Source organism: Nipponia nippon, unplaced genomic scaffold, assembly GCF_047370975.1.
Source record: "Nipponia nippon isolate SJK-2023a ecotype South Korea unplaced genomic scaffold, ASM4737097v1 scaffold_6, whole genome shotgun sequence".
NCBI classification, from domain to species: Eukaryota; Metazoa; Chordata; class Aves; order Pelecaniformes; family Threskiornithidae; genus Nipponia; species Nipponia nippon.
The window spans coordinates 17,050,301-17,067,422 of record NW_028262380.1 but is presented as its reverse complement, the minus strand read 5'-3'; the positions used below and the strand labels follow the sequence as shown (position 1 = coordinate 17,067,422).

The following is a 17,122-nucleotide window of genomic DNA, read 5'->3' as shown; positions in this document are numbered from 1 at the left end:
AGCAAAACACCTATTTTTTCTTACCTATTAGATGCTTTGTCCTTTTGTCTCTCTTTTTTGCCTTCATAAGAAAAAACTGAGGGTATTTTCTTATGCCAGACACAGTAGCAGGGTTTTTTCCAAGTAATTGCTTAGCACCTATTTTTGCCTTTGAATTGTAGGAAAAAAGTTTTCTGTTCACCCTTCACATGTTGCTCGATCTTTTTTACTCTCTTCCGGCCTGCTCTGGAGAGCAGTAATAACCCACCTTTGCCTTTCTCTGCTTTAAGCAACAGCAATTTATTCTCTCCTACTCTGGGACACAAAAAAAAAGAAAAAAAGAGAAACTGAAGCCTTCTAAAAAGTTAGAGACTGTAATTAGTGTGTATCAGTGTTCGTATGGGTTTTATGCAGCTATCCTAGGATATGCTTTAACTGATTAAATAGAGCATACGTTGTAATTCTTGAGAGACTTGGCTTTTGATTTGTTTTTGCAGTTAGTGCCCAAGATGGATTAAGTTGAAGTGGTGAATTTTTTCAGTGCCCAGCTTCGGGTGTGTCAGGAAACTGCAGTGAGACTGGTGCAGAGGGGCAAAAGCATTTTTGCTATGTTTGCAGTTTGTGAGTCACTGCAGTGGGAGAGTGGAGAGGAGCCTTGAGGCTGCTGTTATTTCACTCGTGGGACTTCAGATCTCTCCTGACAGAAGGCCAAAAGGCCAGGTCTATAGCAGGAATCTATCTGTGTGAGGATATAAGACAGGAAAGAAGTCTTCTGCAGCATCTAGAGCGAATATGAGAAATGCTGTGACACACACCTAAATAACAGCATCGTTGCAAGTGTTCATCGTGCTTTCATTTGAGGCCTTTGTATTTCATATCCTTACTAGATTTTTCTTCAATGTTTTGTTGGGTTCATCTCTGCAGACCTGGTGACAGCCTGTGTCCCTTCATCCATGGTGGACTCCTACTTGTGGAAGCCACATGGTAGGGGAGGCTCAGCTGGTTTTACCAGTGTTTCCTGAGCTGTGCTTTGTGCTACAGTCCCCAAGGGGGTCTGACACTTGTAGCAATGGCATCGCTGAGAATCTTAGTGCAGTCAGTCCTGTATTGTTATTTGTGTCTCTTTGTGAAAAGCCCTTCATGATTCAAAAACTGATCTACAGGTGTTCATTAGGCAAAATTAACATGCATGCAGTGCAAGAGAGTGATAGGAAAGCCCCAACAAAAATGAAAATACAGCATTTTGTTTCCATGTCCACTGTGCTCTTATGTTTGGCATTTATCAGCTTGACCTTAGCCTTTCAAAATATAGAGAGTACAAGATTTTGCGTGCCCTGTTGCCTATGCTCTTTGAAAACCAAAATAATTTTGTCTGCCTTAATCTTTGTCTTCATACAGTGTTTGTTGTTGTTGTTTTTTTTTCTTCCTTTTTGAAAGGCTATTTCAAGATTTTAGTTAAGCTGCAAAACAACTGATGAGATTACACAGAGGACAGGATTATATAGAAAAGAAGACAGATGGGCATATGAAAGTTTTGGATTTCTTGTTGAGTTCTGCCAGATCCTGTCCTGCCTGCCTTGCTAATTACTATTATTTTGGGTTGACCCACAGCCAAGAAAAGCACCCAGGGTAGAAAACCTGTAGAAAACCTGTACTACTCCTCTGATTTAAGGCTTCATACATCCGAAGTGGAGCATGAAGTAATTTAGGTAATTCTCTTACTGTTCACCTCGAATACCTCTACATAAAGATAAGCCAAGGAGCAGGTGACACTGAGAGGACAGTCATCCTTTTTGCTAGGCTGTCTCGGCACTGTAGTTCTTCCTTGGGGACAGTATAAACTGAGCTTCTTGTTGTGGATTCCTAAGTAAGGCATGGCACGTAACTGGGTGTCACTGCAGGCTGTCTGTCAGGCCAGCGCACTGACTGGGGGAAAAATGAACCCACTAAAAAGGCACAACTTCTTACTGGATCAGTACACCAAATGGGTTCATCTTGCAACTGCGTAATTGCTAGAGCATATTCCAGGGAAGTGGTAGGAATGTACAGCTGGAAGCAGGAGCAGGGCTGCTGCTTCTGGGTGTTTCCTCCTCCATCCCCACCCCCTAATTTACAGCAGATTAAGTAGAAGAGCATGAAACTGCATGCTCTTGGTGTTGACACAGGCACACCTTGTTATGGTCTGTGTCCCTCTGTTTTCTTGCTCATAAGATTGAGGTAGGAACTTTGACTCTGCAGAGAAACTGTCCTTTGAATTTTAGTGCTATCACGTATGGGAAGTGATAATACCTACAAATATAAGAGTGAAAAGTTGTAGCTGACTAGTAATGCCATGCTGATTTTTTTTTTTTCCTGGTGCTATTCTATTGTAGAAATACTAGATTTTTTTAATCAAAGTGGTCTGCCAGCTCCATAATGAAAAAGATTTTACTATTTTTTTTTTTTAGTGAGTTTTAAGTCTGCTGCCTTAACTAGTGGTAGAAATCTAGTCTGCATTGATCATCAGGAATACTATATCTTTATTTCACCTCCAGTGGCAATCAGCTGCTTGTGTAGGTCTTAATGAGCACAGTGGTTACACATGGAAAGCAGAATATATAGGAATGACCTATCAAAATTGTTAGTTATGATGATACATGAAAAGGAAGAAAAATTGCCTTCAATTGTTTTTTAGATTCCAGACTGAATTTTTGGGGTTAGTGGTTGTTCAGAAGTTACAGGTGCTGATGGGGAAACCTGTCATTTGAAATAAAGCAGTTTGTGAATTTGTAGCCACTTGTAACTTCTTTAACCTTTAGCAATTATTCCATTTTAAATTCGTGAAATATTTGGGCAGAGAGGAAAAATCAATTTTCCCTTTCCTGTTCTCTTTTGTCATATTTTTGTTGTTTTCCAGCTTGTAGTTGGGAGTAAAGAGATACATGTAACTGGGAAAGTTAGCACACAGCATAGCCTTTGCTTACTGCTGTGCTAGTCTGAGAAGAGCAGTGTACTTCTTTATTCCTGTTTTCTACTTTCTCCTTGTCAGTTAATAGTATGCTTGAATATTTTTAAGGAAGAAGCAAACCTTTTCCATTCATTAAATGTATTTTTGGCATAGACTATAAAATAACTGTTTAGGTTTACTCACTGTAAACTAACATTTCTGGAAAACTAATTTTCTTCTTCTAGGAAGACATTTTCCCATACTGGCAGGTAGGTAAAACACTTCCAGAAACCAAGTAATACTGTGTTTTGTTCGGTGATTTAATTAGCAGTCTTGAGCTTTCTTATTTATTCTCAACATTTTGGATAGAAATATCTCTGTCTTCATCTGACAGAAAGTTTCATTTTTTTTAATGAAAGCACTAAAGCCACAAAGGAGATGCAAGAGTTCAGTGTATGAGTGCCATGAACATGAAGCACTGCATAAATAGCAATTACTGTTAATCTTGCCGGTATTGTCATCTTGTTCTTGAAGCACAAAAGTGAAATAATACCTTACAGTGAGGAAGGGTGTGTGTTTGCTACACCTCTGTACATTTATCTTGACCACGTTAATGTCTCTGTTGTAGTCCAGTGGAGTTGGGCACTCAGTGAAAACTGGTATATGATTGTCTGAGCTACAAAGATTTTTTTTTTTTTTATTTTCAAGCATAGCTATTCTTTAATTGCATAATTTGAAGTTTTAAAAAAGATGTCCATCAAGTGATTTCTTAATTCAGAGTTACTATTTTTTCCTGCAAAGGAAGGATGGAATTACCTGATCTTGAATCAATGGCAGAAAAATTTTAAGATCTACTTCTTAAGAATCCTAATACAAGTTTACACATTGCTCTCAACCCTGATGAAAAATCAGTATTTCTAATTTTTATTTCAGTCTTGATTTTAAGTATTGCATATTGCAAAACCCCTAAATTGACCAGTTAAGTACAAAGAACTTCAGAGGAAAACAGCAGGTTTAGGTTAGCGTGACTATCTCCTTGTCATGATGTTAATTGGAAATAGTTTTCATACATTTTGTGACCTTGTGCTTTACTTCAAGCTGGCATCACACCGGCCCTTGGATTATTGATGTCCCTTCCCCAGTTTACATGAAATAAAGTTGATGTATGATGTGTTTTTTTTTTTTTAAGGGTTTAATAAATAAGGTTAATACTGAGTTTAACATCTCCTGTTTACTTCTAGAGCATGCCTGCATCAGCCAAAGGTCTCTGAAGGCTTTCAGACACAATTTGCAATGCAATTGTCTGTTGTTTGGCCTGTTGCTCAGGCTTTTTGGATTATATAGAATTCTTAAATTTCACGAGGCTTCAGGAGGAACCACGACTGTTTCTCTTGTGGTACCGGTCCTCAATTCGAGTTTGCATTCCAAACACAAAACCGGTTGTGCTGTAACTTACAGTTGTTTAATGTCTTCAAAGTCCAGAAAGCTCCCAGGTATCTCTGACACCTGTGGCTGTGATAATCGGTTTAGTGTGGTGTGTTTTAAGCCTGCTCAGGGATCACACATGCACTGTGCTTTATATTTTTGACCAGTCAGCAAATATCTTTAATACAATCCATCTCCTCCTCCTTGCCATTCTCTTGGGATTCTCTGTCCAAGTTTGGGGGGTGGTGGTTTTCTTTTTGCACTACTAGACTCCTACACTAGTTTTCCTTGTGTAGAGGTGGTGAAAAGTGGATCTCGGAGTCTAGCAGCTGCTGTCTGTTAATAGTCTTGGTCCCCATCATAAGACTTCATCAGTCCTGGTAATGAAATTACAGATCTGACCGAGTGACTTTGTTGCTAGGCTACCTGTCCTCTGAAAAGCCCGTTTTGCTCAGCTTTGGCTGACCTTTTTAATGTACCAATTGCTGATTCAAGTACAGTCATTAAACTTCAGTATCCTCTCCATAGTTCCTAATCTCTTGGATATCTGCTGGAAGCCTCAGTAGCAGACACAAATGTGCAAGCATTTCATGTTACAATGGCTTCTATAACAATACGTTTAGAACAGGAATTCTTAAATTGGATGCACAAATGGATTCTTCATGTATTCCAGATCTGTGGATGGTAATAGGTAGGTTCAACAGAAGTTTGAGTCCTGAAAAGATTTTGAGTCAGGAGGATGAGAAGATGCTATTTTGTATCAGAACTAATTTTGTGATTTTTTTTTTTTTTAACCCAACAGCAAAATACAATAGTTTTGTCTAACCTTCCTGTTACACACTTCGGTAGCCTTAAGTTTTTATGTCAAATTAAAATGCCAAGCATTTGGGAGCAAATGGGATTCTTGGGGAAAAGGGTTTTTGGGGGCTGACTTCAGGTATCGTAGATCCTCATGGGTAGAATGAACAATTTTGAGACAGTCCTTGCTCAAGAGAAATGCTACGTTAGAAACCAAACGTCACCATTATTGAGGTCTGAATCACAAATGGCTGGAGGTGGGGAGGCTATCCTGAAGATGTATTTCTGCACCCATCTCCTGTGCTTGTTCAGCCTTCTGCTTTTCAGCGTGGGAAGTCCAGCCTGCAGTTTCACCTAGTACCCCTGCTCTGGGTATTGCATTCTTTGAGCTTAGCATGGGATAGAAATGGTCTTCAGAGCCAAGATCTTTTTCCCTTTGTGATACACGCATAACAACGCATGCCTCAAATCCTAACACAGCGCATCACAAACACACATTTTTTTGACTTCTCAATAGTTGGTCTAAAAGATACTGGGGGGAAAAAAACCAAACACCTTAACTTTGCCCTATTTTCTACCTCCGCTGAGGCTAAATGTGTGTTTTTCCATAATGGCAGTCACTTTGTTCGTATGTACAGCATGTAAGGTATACGGTAGGCGCAGCCGAGCTGGAGTTGCGTAAGTGCTTGGCAGATGTCCAGCGTGTTTCGGCTGCATTGCCAGTGGTTGCCAGGAAGTGGCAATGCAGTGTCAGGATGAGTAAGTGCATTTAGTTTTTTGTTTGGTTGGTTTTTTTAAGCGAGAGAAGTTTTGGATATCTCAATTTATGGTTATTTTTGATGTATGTAAGTATTACATATGAACATGTAAGTCTCAGGTTCCCATTTCTAGTAAAACCCTTAGATTCCAGAATCTTTGTAAACTAAAACACTTCTGAATACTCCAGTGGCTTGTTTTCTGAATTAAATTATTTCTATTTTTAGGATACTTGCTCTTGTATATTGCTGTAGGCTATGGTTCTTGAAGCTGCACATGGAATAAAGCATAAGAATGGAAAGAATTCTGCTTTTCTACATTGACCAAAGGCAAATGCAGTTTTAAAACGTTACTAATGGTGACTGTTTGTATGCATGTAAAACTGGCACTACCGTGTAACCTAGACCTTTGTGCTGTCTTGATTTGTTGGTTCTTAGTCCATTGGAAACTTCTTCCAACAGCTGGTATAGTTTGTATTTACTTGGTAGGACGCAGTGTTCCTTGTGGATAATATGTCCCTAAAGGTCTGCTCGGGGGCCTATGATAGTGGCTTCTTACTAAGGACTAAACTGTAGATCTGGGAAAGTGGCAAAGCCTTTCAGTTACCTGCTGGGCTGGGGAGATTGCATTGATTTCTACCGGGAAATGTTTCTACATTTGTTTATCTCAAGGTTACACAAGATTGGTTTATGTGCCTTAGAAACAACTTTGGTTTTACCGACTTCTTAAAGCTAATGAGATAACCGCATTGTTCTCTCAAGGATGATCTTCCTTTAAAAAGTTATCATGCTACTTTGCTGTTTTCTTAAGCTCTGTTCATTCATGTGGAATGAGACAGTTGCCTTCAGAATTTGTGTGATTAAATGTAACAGGCTTTCCTTTACAATGTGCATTATTGCATACATTATGCTTTGTTAAGCTTCTGTAGTTATCATTAGTTCGTTGTAATATTTCTAAAATCCATAATTTCATTTTTTTTTTTCTTCAGAGCCTGTGGTGGGAAATGCAGTTAGTTGCTGCTGGAAATGAGAGTTGTGCAGTTAAATCCCTTAGTTTACTTAAACCTCATTCACAAAGCACAACATTGTTGTAAAACTGTTCTGTTAACATTTTTGGGGGAGTTAACAGAATTCGAGTGTGAATGGCTTACTGTTTTCATGAACTGTAAAAGGAAACATACATGAAATGACCATGCATGATGAGTTTTTAAAAGTTTTAGAACAAGTTTGAGGGTTTTATATAGAATTTGTGTCAGTTCCTGTTAACAAATAAAAATCAAATCGCAAGGCTGTCATGAAGGTTAAAATAATTATGAATTCTGTGAATAATTCAGAAGTCATATTAATAGGGATATTATAGAAATGTTTGTTAATCTGTAGTATTCAAGTGCCAATATTAATTCTGCCCACTTCTGGAAGAAGTTGTGTTAAATTATATTTTAATGCACCAATTAGATAAATTACAGGAAAGTTGCTATTCAAATAGAAGACTAGCTTGTGTATTCCTATCTACGCACTTGAATCTCTGATTTTTACCTATTGTGCTTGAAAATTGGAATTAAAAGCATTCATTAATTTGATGTCTTTGAAGTGAGTTGCTCAAAGTGCAGATTCAATTTTTATTTTTGCTAGTTTTCTTTATAAAACTGAAGGCTTTAATCTTTTATATTATAAGTAACGTGAGCAGTGAATAACAGGAGCCTAATACCTGTTCTAAGGATTTAACTTGACGTGATTTTCATTGATTTTTTTATGAGCTTTTCTTTCTTCTAGCTTTCCAAGACCAACTTCTCCAACAACAATGATTTTCGGGCTCTTCTGCAATCTCTTTATGCCACATTCAAGGAATTTAAAATGCATGAGCAGATTGAAAATGAGTGTATCATTGGTTTACTTCAGCAACGTAGCCGGACAGTGTACAATGTGCACTCGGACAACAAACTCTCAGAGATGCTTAGCCTTTTTGAGAAAGGGTTAAAGAATGTAAAGGTAAGTAGACTATAAGAAGGACTTGTGTCCTAGGGAAAACATGCTGTGATTACATATTACTTTGCCTCAACTTTTCTTAATACTCTCTACAAATAAACTAAGGAGGAAGAAGAAACATTTGTGGTGTCCTGATACCGTAGTGAAAACTTTCCTGTCTGAAACACAAATTTTTTTGTCATTCATCGCAGTTACTAAATGTCAAGTAAAAATTCTTTTCAGAGGTGCATCTTGTGTCACAAGTTCATCACTGCACAATTGGAGGTGTTTTGGAGAGACAACATGGAAGTCTCAAATACAAAGACTGCCCCACTAATTGGTCAAAACTGCTTCTGACTATGGAAATAATGTTTTTTATTAATTTGTTAGGAAACCCTGAGTAACTTTTTTGTGGCACATAGCATTGTATTATTGTTGCAAATGGAGATGATTACTGGACAAAAAAAAAAAGGCAAGCATTGTTTTAGTCCGTTAGTGAGTCATGTACTCCTTCCAGTAATGTGTTGCTCAGTAATGCTGTCAATGTTCCAGTCCTCAAGAAACTCTAAATGTTATTTCTCCAGCTGGCTTTTTCACAGCTTAAAGTTGTTAAATTCTTCTCCAGTAGAATCCTACTTGAAATCTGCTGTGTCTTTCCTCTGGAGTACTCAACTCCCTCTTCCTGCGCTTGAAGAACTGTAGTCTCCAGGAATAATTTTTCATCCCATATTACATTTCTATTACACATGGTCCGTATTTTCAGTAAGAAAAATACTAAATATGCAGTTGATTGATTCCATTTTACTATCTAAGGCTGGTTTTGACCTGGGAATCCTGTAAATAATTTTTTTTCCCTGTGCATATCAAGCCTTAAAATTTTGCTTAAGTTGTTCCAATTAATGAATTGGAAAATGAAGGAGAGGGGAAATTTAACACTTGACTTTGTGTTATACCTTCTCTGATAGGATGCTAGTGTTATTCTGTTACTTAAGCGTGGAAAAACAGATTTCTCCAGCTCTCTCTAGATATGTTAACTGTTTAACTTTTTTGAGAGCATGGTTTAATTTAAACTGATGGCTTAAGCTTTTTTCTGTAATAGTCAGGGTTTTTTGATGTTGTAGAAGTTTGAAAAGAAAAACTTACAACATTTACTGTAAGACCTATGAGGAACTTCAGTATGTTGCAATTACTGGACAGACTTCAGAACCAGCTTCATATTACTGGCACAGAGAACAAGCTAACAAATTGATATATGAGGTTGGTCTACCTTTAATGTTTAAAAGTCAGTTACCTCTTTATTTAAGAGTTCTTTCCATTTCCAAAGTAAGTATCTGTAAAGCATCTCTGACTATAAATTCTGATTATAATTTGGAAGCTAGAATTGTAGAATAACGAATGTGAAATGTGTGCAGTTAAAAGATGAAGTGGAACTGCTGTATCCTAGAATAATTCTTATGCAAAACTTGCATAACTGGTAGGTTAGTCTGTGACTACTTTGAACTTTGGGTGAGACTGTAAATTGGCAGACTTCAGTCTTTGCTCCAAAGTAAAAATGCGATTAGACAAGTTAATTCATATCTGATAACAAAATAAACTGGAATCAGGCAGGAAGGGAATACTGTGTTCTGCCTAGTAACAGGCCTGTAGAGACTGTCAGCTTGTCGTGAACCTTTGTAAGTGAACGCATTCTTACCATGAAATAGAGCAAACCTGCTGTATGCATGAGGAAGACGTAATGGGCTTTACTTTGAAACACTGGTTTATTTAATGGCTCAACCCTTGAATGAATGGACAAGATTAGATAATAGTTAAATCTTTGCTTTCTTCTCAGAATGAATATGAACAGCTAAACTATGCGAAACAGCTGAAGGAGAGATTGGAAGCCTTCACCAGGGATTTCCTTCCTCATATGAAAGAGGAAGAGGAGGTAGGTAAAAATCTTGCTCAAGTATTATGGTCATCTTCCTTGGGGTTTGGAATGACTGAATAGAGACAAAGGGCTTAGAGGTCTAGTTTTTTCACAATTCTCTGTTTTTATTACTATGCCAATTTGCATTCAGGACTGTGGTGTCATTGTTCTGTTCTCTGACCGCAAAGTGACACATTCTGAAACAGTGCATATATTGAAAATCTGTGGTGAAATTCTGGTCCTTTAAAAAATTGATGACACAAGTCCACTGGGGCTGGGATTTGTTTGCAGCAGGTAGTTATTTAAGGGGATGTGTAGCAAAACTTAAAGGAAAAAGAAGTCCTGTAAACCAGTGCTTCATGACTCAGACTGACACTCCCAAACAGCCTCTGACCTATATTTGAAACATAGACTAGTACTGCCAGTCTGATGATTTATGGGTATCCAAAACCTGGGAGGCATTTTCTGGAGAGAGTAAATCTTGTGAAGTCTGTCCAAGAGAAATCTTTTTTCTCATGTTTTTCTTCCTTGCCACTTTGCTTTCTGTGTGAGTACCTTGATAAGTTATATACTTTAAGTAAATTTAATCACTTCCCTTTTCTATTGGGGAAAACAGTCAAACAACTTGCCCAAGACTATGCAGTGATCCATTGGCAAGCAGAGGGTGGGAACTCAAAACTTCCATGGTCCTGTCCTTAGGTTCACTTAATGTAGGACATGTTTTCCTTGGAGAGAATTTGAAACAGGAAAATTCTGTGTTGGTACGTCTGTGTAGCATTATTAACTATCTCCATCATCACCAGGCTTTTTTTTCCTTTTTCCTTTGCTTTAGGTTTTTCAGCCAATGTTGATGGAATACTTTACTTACGAAGAATTGAAAGATATTAAGAAGAAAGTAATTGCACAGCACTGCTCACAGAAGGAGGCTGCAGAATTCAGAGGTCTTAGTAAGTGGAATCAAGCAGAAGAGCTTCAGAAGGTCTTTAAGTATTCTGTGGATGAGAAGGCGGATCAAGGTGAAGCATTTAATTAAAGTTAAAGTAATTTTCAAACTGCAGTCTTTATCTAAAAAGCCACACCAGTGATATACCTAAAGTTACATACTGGCAGATAAAATAGTTTTTATAAAATGGGAATTTCTTTAAACCAGTTTTGAAACTTCAGGAACTTTGATACAGGTTGCAATGTAGACAGTACTTCACTGTTTACCTGTTTTCAGCCTTCTTACTCTCCCTTCCCTCCCATGGTAATATTTGATAAAATAAACAGGCAGAAATGATAATTAGCTTCTAATTTCATACTTCCATTGAAATTATATTTTCTATTTGCAGACCCTGCATTTAGTTCTTGGTTTTCAAGACTGCTTTGTAAGCTTTTCTGTTGATGGTTTAATGACACAGAATAGTTAGCCAGCTGACAGTATTTCAAATTAAAAGCAACTCACCTTCCCCAACTCCACTACCTAACTTCACTGGGCCTCGCAGGAATCGGAAAGGAAGAAACTGTGTGTGTGGAGTGATACAAGGGAATGAATCCATGCAGTGTGTGAGTAGGTCAGATGAAACATGCGTTCTGAAGGTGGATATTTAATTTGCGTTCATCTGTACCTTTCCTGATGAAACTTAGAACAAATGGATAACTACTAAAGTGCACTTGAGGCTTGTTTTATGACTGTTGAAGCAGCTTAAGTTGTCTGTGTTTGCAGTTTTCACTCTTGACTAACAAAGAAGAGTTGATGCCCCAAAGAAGGGGACTTAATGTACCAAAAGTGTAACACTGGGGTGTGAGACTGATAAGTAGAGCAAGCCCTCATGAACTGACTGTGGTGTTGATAAGATGTGGTGCTCTCATTAGAAGAACTTGAAAAACTACTCTGTAATAAGATTTTTTTGATGAAACTTGACTTCTCTGAACTACTGAACTGGTCATTTTCTGCCCTCCAGGTGAAACCTTCAGAAAGGATCATGGTCGATGGTGTGAAATACTCTTTGAGTCTGAACAGATGAATGTGACAGAAGTAGCCTTATGGCATTACTTGCTGTTAAGTCTAGCTGGAATAGCAGTTTTGGGACAGTAATAATTTTGCAGTGGTTGTGTTCTAGACTTTAGGGAGAAGAAAGTATGTGCCCTGCATCCATTTCTTTTCTTTTTTTTAAAATGGAAGAAAATAACACAACTTGCAGTCCTGTGCAGTTTTAACTGCATTTTAATGTGAAATTCTCTGTAGTTTACCTGCAGTGACTTGCCAGGTATATGAATAAATAGAGTGATTTATCAAGTGAAACTGTATTTAATTATATTTTTTGAAGTATGAGTAGGCTATCACAGAGTAAACTGTACATTACGCTTACTTTTGAAGCTCTGCAAAACGAAACGCGATCCTTGTCTCACTGTAAAGTCTTATGTACTTTGTGTCCTAACTTTAAAAATATATCCCTACTAATTTGTGAAACCTGCTGTTTCTAAGGACTCCTGAAAACTATTTTAGAAATTTTTATATTAGAAAATATTTATTTAGAAAAAATTAATTTAGAAATAAATTGTCCTTAAAGCATTAAAAATTCTCTTAAAACAGCAAAAAAACCCACTAACCAAAGCACTGAATTTGCTACGTTATATAGTTTGCAGCTCTTTGTACTATGGCGATGAGAGAGCTATTGGAAATAGTTCCTACTCCTGTCCATTGAAGTATTAGCTACATTGGTCAAATTTTAGCCTCTAATCTAGTATTACCTTCCAGCCTGAATGGCTAGCAGTTAAAGCTAGAAATGAAGTGTGAGATAGCTGCGGAGAGTTAAGCATGGACTTCTTGCTGTGTCCCAGTCAAGAGGCTGAGCGCTTTTCACTGAGAGTGGTCCCAGCTGGTAGATTCTGTGTGCTAGTTCTGTTTCCTGGGAATGTGGCAAAGCAGGTATATATATAATCTATGACATGAGGCATTTTTTTAAAGCATTTAATTTAATAGCAGATACTGCTTTTTTCTTGCTGTGGCTGAGTAGCAGCAGTTTACTTTTGTCCAGGGCTTTTTTGGACCATTGGGGGGTCAGGGTGGGAAAAAACTGGCAAGTTGAGAAAATGGCAAACAGAAAACTGAGCTAACTTTTTTGTTTGCTTGTTTAAGTTGGTATTACAGTGAAAGCTTTTTAAAGCCAAAGCAACACCTATTTTTTCAACTCTTTTGCCAAACAACTTTAAATTTTTTTCAGACACTATTTTTTCATTGTCCTAGTCAAAATGTGAGTTCCAGTATTATTTAAAGCTCTGAGGCTATGCTTCACTTAACACGCACTTTCTGTATTTCAGAAACCGAAGTAACAGGGCACATCACAAATATTACTAATCTTCCTCCTGAAGTAATGCTGACCATTTTCAGTTACCTTAACCCCCAAGAGTTATGTCAATGTAGTCAAGTAAGCACTGAATGGTCACAGTTGGCTAAAACTGGATCTCTTTGGAAACATCTTTACCCTGTTCGCTGGGCCAGAGGTAAGATAAATTTAATTCTTCCTTTGAAAGCATGTCAATTACCAGAATTTCTGAGTATACAGAAGAGAACGTTTTAGTATAGGCTGTCATGTACAACGAACCTTACAGCTGAGCGTGCTTCTGGCAAGGATAGTGCCTTGAAACTTGGTTAAATGTTGAAAATCCACAAAACATACTTCCATCTTGTAGAATTAAGAAGCTAAAAGTTGTCTTGGTTGTAACTCATGAGTAGCCCTTGTATACAAACTGTTGATTAGTTTTACTGAGGTTTGTTTGCTTGTATGAATGTTAACAAGTATATTCACTAATACAACATCTTAATTATGATTTATGAACCTAGGGGGTTTTGGATTATAAATGCTGCTGTTACACCTATATCAGTAATATTTTTATTTCATTAGGTTACTAGGTAGAAATAAAATATATATATATATATATATATTAGTTCCTGACTAGTATGTTCTCCTCCGAGAGATCTGTCTTGTGATTCAGACATAACTGCAGAATGGAAGTTTAAAACAAATGGAGTTCTAACATTTCCTCACAATCTATTCTTACTTTTTATATTCAAACTTCAAAGAAAACTGTATGAATGTTATTTTTAGTATTGATTCTTTAGATAGATTACTTTAATAGCTTCTACTGCAGTAAGGACTAAGTGTTTTTTATAAGTTCTGTTCTTCAAAATCTCCTGTTATTTAAAATCTCCTATTGAGAAGTGTAACCTTTGCAAAAGTACCTGTTCAAATACACAAAATACTCTGTATTCCAATGAGGCTGGTTACAAGTCATCAGAGTATATTTGTAGCTTTAAATATTTCTATTTGTATTTGCCCATATTTATGTGAGTATTAAACAATCACTGGACTATGGCATTGCAGGCTTCATAATTGCTGCCATGTCAGTATAGCTGACTAAAAAGGAGACCATCTGTGCTGTTTAATGAACTATATTTTATGTGCCTTTGTAAGATTTTAAGAGAGAAAGCTAACAATACATAACTTCAATTTTGAGTTGCATAAAAGCTAAAAGCTTCTTACTGGCTGGACCTTATGGCTTCTAAAAATCTGTACAAGGCAGAGAGGAGTTGAATGACTTGTGTCCGAATTAATTTTTTTGGTTGGATAAATGTTACTGAAAATAATAGATTGGTCCCTGAGCTGCAAAAGACTGAGTGGAGAGGAGGGGTTTCGGAGTTTAAACTGTTAAATTTTCATCTAAAACCTACTTGTCTTGATAATTCAGTACTATGCAAAAAAGATAATTGGCAACTGCTTGAAATGACTTATTTCTAAACCTGGTTTTGGCACAACAGGAAGCTAGTCTCATGAGGTACTGTCTGTACCACTGCAGTTGTTTGTGCAGAAGTGCTCTAAACTGGGTGGAAGCTTCTCAAATAAGATTTACTGCCGGGGGGGGAAAAAGAACATAAAACTACAGGCTTAGTTAAATTTTTAACTTTTTTCTTCCCCTAATACAGAGAGGGCTTCTGAGGCTTTGTGTATATTGTAAAGATGGGTTAAAGATGAGAAATGTTATGAAACCTTTTGCTTCACAGTTGGTTGATAATCAGTTAGGATTGCTCCTATAAGAAACCTTGTTCCTTTAGATGCCACTCCAGGGGCTGCTCTTGCTTTGGGGATGGTAGGATCCCCCACTGGTGAGATAGTAGGATAAGCTATTTCTGGTTTAAGCATGTCTATGCTGAGGGAGGCAGCAGACCTGCTTATACCAAGCCCAGCACTACAATGTACCCAAATGAGAAGTAGATTATGCCTGTGCAGTAACCCTCGGGGAGAGAGGGTGCCCTACCAGCTAAAACTGTGGAGCTGTTGCTGATATTCATGTTCATCCAGATGTTCTAAAAAACGGTTGTCTATTGATTTGAATAATATGTATGTTATAATCTAGTATTGTATAGCTGCTTTAAATAGGCTGCTTCTGGAACTTGGGTTTCTTGATACTGGAGTTGTCATGTGCAGCAACTAAAAACAGGCTAATAAAATACATCCTGGTTGACTGTATATTTGTGAGATTCCAGAGGTAAATGGAAATGTCTTAAACCAAGTGTTATATTAAAAGTTGATGGTTAATTTATCTACCAGAAAGAACTTCAGCACCTACACAGTCCAAATATTCCATAATTGTTTCTGTTATTTTTGCAATCATATTGGTCCCTACTAAGAAAATAAGGACAACAGGCATGTCTCAGAATAGCGTAATAGGCATGAGTTCTGTAACAGTAAGGAAACTGTTCCAGGAATCTTTTGAAACTTTAAAATAGAGATCAAAAAAAAAAGTTATGTCAAGGTTCAGTCCAGCCTTAGTTGAGATGAATGCAACATTCATTTATGTCTTTAGGTCAGGTCTCAGTACACTGAGAAGTTATCACTGCTGTTTTCTGCAGTGATGAGAAGTTTGTCTTAATTTTTTTTTTTTCCTTTTTCCTTTCCTTCTTTTTTGGGGGGGGTGAGTAGGTGATTGGTATAGCGGTCCTGCGACAGATCTTGAGACAGAACCTGATGAAGAATGGGTGAAAAATAGAAAAGATGAAAGTCGTGCTTTCCAGGAATGGGATGAAGATGCTGACATAGATGAATCTGGTAGGTAAATTGTGATTTGGGTGATTCCCCCCCCCCCAAGATGACATAGCTATAAGAAATAAATGTCTAAAATGGACTCTTTTCTGTAAAATCAGTTTAAAATACATATTTTTTTATAGTTGATTCCAGTACATTAAAATAACGACAAATACAATAATACTTATGTTCTGCCTAGGTTAAATTCTTACTAAGCCAAGCTGACTTATACAGTAAAAAAAGAACTTAGAGGAAGTTTTGTCTGGCAACTACTTAAGGTTCCTGAAAGGATTGCTCTTCTTCCTCATCTTCATATCATCCTGACTCCCAGCAGGGTGAAATAAAAAGGGGAATGGGGGGTGAGGGGAGGGAGAATCAGCTGGATTTAATGACCTGAATTAATTAAGCTGGGAGAGAGCAAACATGAGTGCAGGTAGAAGAGTCATGGGGATATGTCTGGAGTTAGGAAGGAGATAAAAGCTAGGCTTCATCTCGTCAGGAAGCTTGGATGAATCATCTTGCATCCTAATGCTTTCTAGGCTTAATTTAAAATTTGTCTTAAGCTGTTATATCACAGGATACGAAATGCTCCGTGAGGCAGTATTTCCATGTATAAAGCAAGTCAGTGGAAACAGCTGCCCCAGGCAGCCCTGAGCAGTATATAATCTGTAGTAAATATTTCTCCAAGTCCTTTAATGATAATCTTCTGTTAAGACTCTTACTGTTGTTACTTGCCGTTGGAGTTAAACTCTCAGGACTGTCAGAAAGACATGCAGATAATTTTTAAAGATGAGGCTTAAGTAATATGTTGAGCTAGAGTTCAACAAAAGTTTGATGTAAGGTACTTTCTGAAACTTACACCTCGTTAGGCGTTCTTTAGTTTCCTGATAACTTGTTTGATGTAAGATGGTAATGTGAATTCCAAATGACTCAAAGCATATTTTAAGTCTTTTTCTCTTTGGTTTTCTTTTGCAGAAGAAGCAGCTGAAGATTCGCTTGCCATTAATATAGCACAAACGGAAAAACATTTACTTCATGGCTTAATTCATAATGTCCTCCCTCATGTAGGCTCCTCAGTGAAGACATTGGTATTGGCCTACAGTTCTGCAGTATCTAGCAAGATGGTATGTAATTTGAAACTGGCATTTAATATTTGTGGCTATGCAGCCTCTAATAACAGATGTGCCTGAGTTTAAAACACTTTGGTAGTGAAAATGTGTTGCAATTCAAGAGAACGTTAATTCCTATGTTGTCTCTTGACACTGTGTGCAGCCTTATTGGCTTGTGTCTTTGATTATTT

The 17,122-nt window shown here is 37.4% G+C and overlaps 1 protein-coding gene across 4 annotated transcripts in view; it reads left to right on the top strand.

Annotated features, from left to right (window-relative positions):
• The window catches only part of FBXL5 (F-box and leucine rich repeat protein 5), a 36,932-nt gene that overhangs the window by 5,928 nt on the left and 13,882 nt on the right, over window positions 1-17,122 (top strand). For 3 of the 4 annotated variants that reach the window (XM_087737604.1, XM_087737601.1, XM_087737603.1), the window contains exons 2-7: window positions 7,657-7,872; window positions 9,680-9,775; window positions 10,590-10,773; window positions 13,061-13,243; window positions 15,721-15,846; window positions 16,798-16,946. In XM_087737604.1, coding sequence (XP_087593730.1) covers window positions 7,657-7,872; window positions 9,680-9,775; window positions 10,590-10,773; window positions 13,061-13,243; window positions 15,721-15,846; window positions 16,798-16,946 — 954 coding nt within the window. Of the gene's footprint in view, window positions 1-6,194; window positions 6,214-7,656; window positions 7,873-9,679; window positions 9,776-10,589; window positions 10,774-13,060; window positions 13,244-15,720; window positions 15,847-16,797; window positions 16,947-17,122 lie in introns of those variants that run through there. The other variant, XM_087737602.1, reaches the window with a different exon arrangement.